Source organism: Centroberyx affinis, unplaced genomic scaffold (genome assembly GCF_046629955.1).
Source record: "Centroberyx affinis isolate AG114_WGS23_722 - 3 ecotype Tasmania unplaced genomic scaffold, CSIRO-AGI_Caff_v1 ptg003914l_1, whole genome shotgun sequence".
NCBI classification, from domain to species: Eukaryota; Metazoa; Chordata; class Actinopteri; order Beryciformes; family Berycidae; genus Centroberyx; species Centroberyx affinis.
Genome location: NW_027281748.1, coordinates 30,001 through 35,000, shown reverse-complemented (window position 1 = coordinate 35,000; position 5,000 = coordinate 30,001). Strand labels below are relative to the sequence as shown.

The 5,000-nt window shown below is 41.5% G+C and overlaps 1 protein-coding gene across 1 annotated transcript in view; it reads right to left on the bottom strand.

Moving 5' to 3' along the window:
* LOC139663088 (sushi domain-containing protein 3-like) overlaps positions 1–5,000 on the bottom strand; it is a 31,870-nt gene that overhangs the window by 4,533 nt on the left and 22,337 nt on the right. The window contains exons 2-3 of the mRNA XM_071541625.1: positions 1,756–1,947; positions 119–272 (exon numbers count right to left, since the gene is read on the bottom strand). Coding sequence (XP_071397726.1) covers positions 119–272; positions 1,756–1,947 — 346 coding nt within the window. The remainder of the gene's footprint in view (positions 1–118; positions 273–1,755; positions 1,948–5,000) is intronic.

Here is a 5,000-nt window from a genome sequence, read left to right as displayed (position 1 = left end):
CAAGCCTTTAAGCTGAAGCCTTTATATCAAAATGGCTTTAAGAGAATGAGGAACTGGTAGTGAATAATCAAGGCTGAATTTATCTTAGCTGATCTGGACCCTGTGTGTGTTTTCCTACCTGCTGCGTCCGTCCCTCTTGGCTCGGTCGCGGCCGGATCGTTCCTGCAGGCAGCAGATGAGGAAGGAGAGCGACATGGCGAGGATGACGATGCCGCTCACCACCGAGGCCAGCACCGCCACCCGCAGCCCGCGGTCCTCCGGCCGGGGGATCGCTGAGGGACGAGAGAAGGGACACTTTGTTTTATTTTAGCTGAGGCGGCTCTACGGACCAGTAATCCCTTAAAACAACCTTACATTTACAGTCATTCACCCCTTAATTCATGCAAAATCCCCTTAAAATGGGTTAAGGGTGTTATTAATGGAGGAGACCACATCAAAACCACTTTAAACACCCCTTAACAGGTTAATGTTTGACTCTTTACTTTCTAATTTAATGTAAAGTTCAGGGAGACAGGAACTTTCCATTAATAACTCATTAACAACCTGTAAACCTGCACAAAAGGCATGAAAAATCCCTTAATTTCTCCATGAACCAACCCATGAATAAATCCCTTATAAACCCATGATACTAAACTTACTTTTTTAAAGCTATGCTGTTTTTAATGGATAATTAATGTTTATGTAATGAGAAATGAAAGACATTTCAGAGAAGGGGTTTGGTTTCGTAGTGCATGGGGACTCGAGACTGACTCAAGTCATGTGACTCGATTGCTGCTGCAATGACCCAATTTTCCCTCGGGGATCAATAAAGCTCATCTTCTCATTTAATACAGTTCAATTCCGCTGTTTCTCTCCTCTCTGAAAGCAGTGAAGCTTCCTCTCCTCTCCTCCTCCAGTCTCCAGTCAGCAGGAGGCTGATTCCTCCCGACATGTTTCCGTGTTGAGAGGAAGGAGGCGGCGATGTTCCCAGGAGAGAAAACGGCGCTGTGTGACATCACCGGCGATGCTTTACATGCAAACTGCAACCAGATTCCACGCAAAACCCGACGAGAGGAGCGAAGAAGAGTCGTTCAACCATTGCAGTGGATTAGTTGTTCATATGCGTGAGAAAATAGCTTTGAAATTTAACTCGGTGTGAGGTTACTCCAGTCAGGCTCAGGTGTTTTATTCAGTTAGTTCATTTGGAATATGAGTCTCAAGTCTGGAGGCACAAGTCTCAAGTCAAGTCTCAAGTCCCAAGTCAAGTCCAAGTCTTTAATGTCAAGTCTCAAGTCTAAATGTAGAACAACAGTATCAATTTAATATCTTAAAGAAAACTAAATATCTAGGACTTTTCAATGCAATATGGTTTTAATAGGATAAAAACTTGGTAAGAGCATCATGAGTTTGATTTCTAGAATCAGTTTCAACTTCAATAAATTCAATCATTCCATACAAATTCAGAAAACAGAATTTAAATTCAGTCGTCTGCTGGAACAAATCTCATCACTTTCAATCTAAGTCATTTACACAAACACAAGATCTCAAGTCAAGACTTTAGAAACCTTTTCAAGTCATCAAAGCACAAGTCAGAGTCGAGTCCCAAGTCACCAGAACCCAAGTCAAGTCAAGTCTCAAGTCTTCCCTTCATGCATCAAGTCAAGTCCCAAGTCACCAGAACCCAAGTCAGTGCTTCTACTGCCTGTCGGACCCTTGGAAACAGCCAGTAAGTCCGTTTCACCTTCCTCTCCTTCCTCTCTGCTTCGTCACCCTCACCTTCACAGACCGGCAGGTAGTTGCTCCACTGCGGTTTGCCGTTCCTGACGTTGCAGTAGATTTTGTCGCTGCCGACCAGCTGGTATCCCTCGCGGCACCAGAAGGCCAACACCGTGCCCACCGACACGCCGGTGCCGGTCTCCACGTAGAAGGAGCCCCGGCGCGGCGGGAGGACGGAGACGCAGGACAGACCTGAGGACAAACAGAGGGAAGACAAACCGCTCGGGATCACAGATTTAGAATCACATTACTGTTTAAAGAAAGTAAAGGAAGGCGTTAGTGTTCCAGGTTCAGTTCAGTTCCTGCTCGTTACTTGCGTTTCATTCTTTAGCCTCCTTTTTGCTTTTAAGATTGTTTTTTTTGGGCTTTTTTGCCTTTATTAGACCGTTCCAAGTAGAGAGAGACAGGAAAGACTAGCAGAGAGAAGAGAGAGACTAGGAGGATGACCTGTGACTAAGGTTCTGGACCGGATTCAAACCCAGAACGTTGTGTTTACATGGTATGTGTCTTAAACCACTGATCCACCAGGACGCCCCGATTCTTTAGCTTCTTTAACCTCTTTATTGGTGTAATATTGGTGTAATATCTATGAAAGCTTCCCCTCATCTTCTGCTGCCTTCAGGTCCTGTCAGAAATATCAGAATTACAGCAGAGCCACATGAACGAGCAACAAAGTGGGAAACATACACTCAGAGAGTCTGAATTCAATGCTGTACCTCTGTCTTTATTAAAAACTTTAAAGAAAGACTTTGTCAGTATTTAGATTCTTCTGCTACAAGATTTATCGGAAGGAAAAGGAAAAGTAATGAGCAATGTGTAATTTATTAATTTTATAATAATAATAACTAGGACGAATTGAGGAGGAACTGTTGTTTGAACGGTTCATGAGGAAAGATCGGGGTTTGTCGCAGAGTTCCTGAAACGTTTTTAACGCTGAAACATTTTAACGGAGGCTTTACTTGGATTTAACTTCACATCGAATCTCTCCAAACATCTAAAATCATCTCAGATCAGGTCTCTTTCCCTCCTTTTCTCCCTCTCTCTCTCTCTTTCTATGCTGCTGCTTCTCTCATCCTCTCTATTTTCTCTATTTCGTTCTCTTGCTCCCTCTCTCTCTCTGCCTTTTTCCTCTCTTTCTCTACCTCCATCTCTCTCTCTTATATTTCACTCTCCATCTCCATCTCATTTTCTTTCTTTCTTTCTCTCCCCCTCTCAGTTCAGTTCAAGTTGGCTTCACTGGCATTACAAGAGAAAGTTATGTGTTGCCGAAGCGTTCAGTGTGAAGCATCATAGGTCAAAATTACAACTACAATACAATTATCACTGGTTCACCGTGCTTGAATTTCATTTTTCAAAATGTAAGTATACTGGAATACCTGGAAAATAAGCCTGTTGTCTGGGGAAGTACTTAAAAGGAGCTTGAAATAAATAAATACATGAATAAATAAATAAAATGTTTGCAGTGTTTGACAGAATGCAAGTCAAAACGGAAAAGAAGACCAGTGTATTCTGGAAAACAATGACTCAAAAAATAATGTGAACCTGTGATTTAAAGCAGTGGTTCTCAACGTGGGGTTCCGGGGACCACCAGGGGTCCTTGAGGGGGTTCCAGGGGGTCCCCAGCAAACTGATGAATTGTTGTTGATTGTTGATGAATTGTTACTTAAGCATTATTTCATTTACAAGAATTTAACACAATTAGAGAATGTAGAAGAATGACTGTTTTGATCATAGTTTCTCTGTTATCTCTCTACAGATAGTGATGGAGTTCTGGACAAAATCATATCTGACAATAAAAAATATTCTCAGATTTGGGTCCGAGAGACAAAATCTCATCAAATGGGGGTCTGTGACTCTAATGTGGACTAAATCAGGGGTCCTTGATATGGAAAAGGTTGAGAATCACAGATTTAAAGCACTGCTGGTTGTTTAAGACACAGTAAGGTTTAGGGAAATGTGGGAGAAATTTGTGTGGAGTTAAAATAGTGCTGTAAAAAGTCATTGAAAGTCCTTGAATTTGATTTAACATTGTCTGTATGAACCTTGTATATAGAGAACATACATACATACATACATACAGTAGATACATAACACACCGCAAAATAAACCACAGTACATAGTATATAGTTTTCTCTCTCTCTCTCTCCTCTGTCTTGTCTAACAGAAGTGTCTCTTCTCTGTGCTAGGAAATTGAGATTAGCAGTTACATCGGGCAGAGAGAGAGAGAAAGAGAGAGAGAGAGAAAGATAGAGAGAGAGAGAGGAAAAGCTATTTTTATCTTCCGTATGCTACAATACGCAGATCACGCAGCCTCTGGGAGGTCTCGTGACACAGCAGCTATTGTTAGACCTGCTGCAGGGAGTTTGAAGCTCTCAGGATGTCGGCACACCAAACACCCGGCGCTTTCCGACGAGGATTTCACATAAAGGGGAAATAAGTAAAGTGTGTAGATTCATTTCAGTCATCCAGGTAGTAAGATGTCCAAATAATAGAATCCACAGAATCCACTGGGCTTAAAATGAAGAGGTGAAGACGAGAGGCTTCATCAGCACTAAGTAGAACTGATGAAGCCTTCCTACGATTTGTGCTGACCCAAGGATCACTTGGCTGCCAGGTGCTGAGATTTCTGCCTTTCAAAAGTCACTTTCTGGCCTGTACACTCTGTTACATTATGATGTCATGATCACATCCATGTCTCAGTTTCAGTGGTGGAAAGTAACTAAGTACATTTACTCAAGTACTGTACTTAAGTACAATTTTGAGATACTTGTACTTTACTGTATTTCCATTTGATGCTACTTTATACTTCCACTCCACTACATTTCAGAGGGAAATATTGTACTTTCTACTCCACTACATTTATTTGACAGCTTTAGTTACTTTTCAGATGGAGATTTGACACAATGGATAATATAACAAGCTTTTAAAATACAACACATTGTTAAAGATGAAACCAGTGGTTTCCAACCTTTTTGGCTTTTGACGTCTTACAAAAAGCAGTGTGTAGTCGGGTCACATTTCAGATGTCTATGAGTTGTTAACAGCTCCACCAAATAGTGATTTTTCCCTCTAAACCTCACATGGTTTCATTTCAATAAATGTTCAAATGATCCAATATTTCAGCAAAAATCAAAGATTAGAGAAAAAGTCCAAAAACTGAAAACATCCATAGCCATCTGCTATTGGCTGGTCTTTGGTGCCAGGTGATGTCACCTTCTATAGAGTACAACAGGTGGTGACATCAC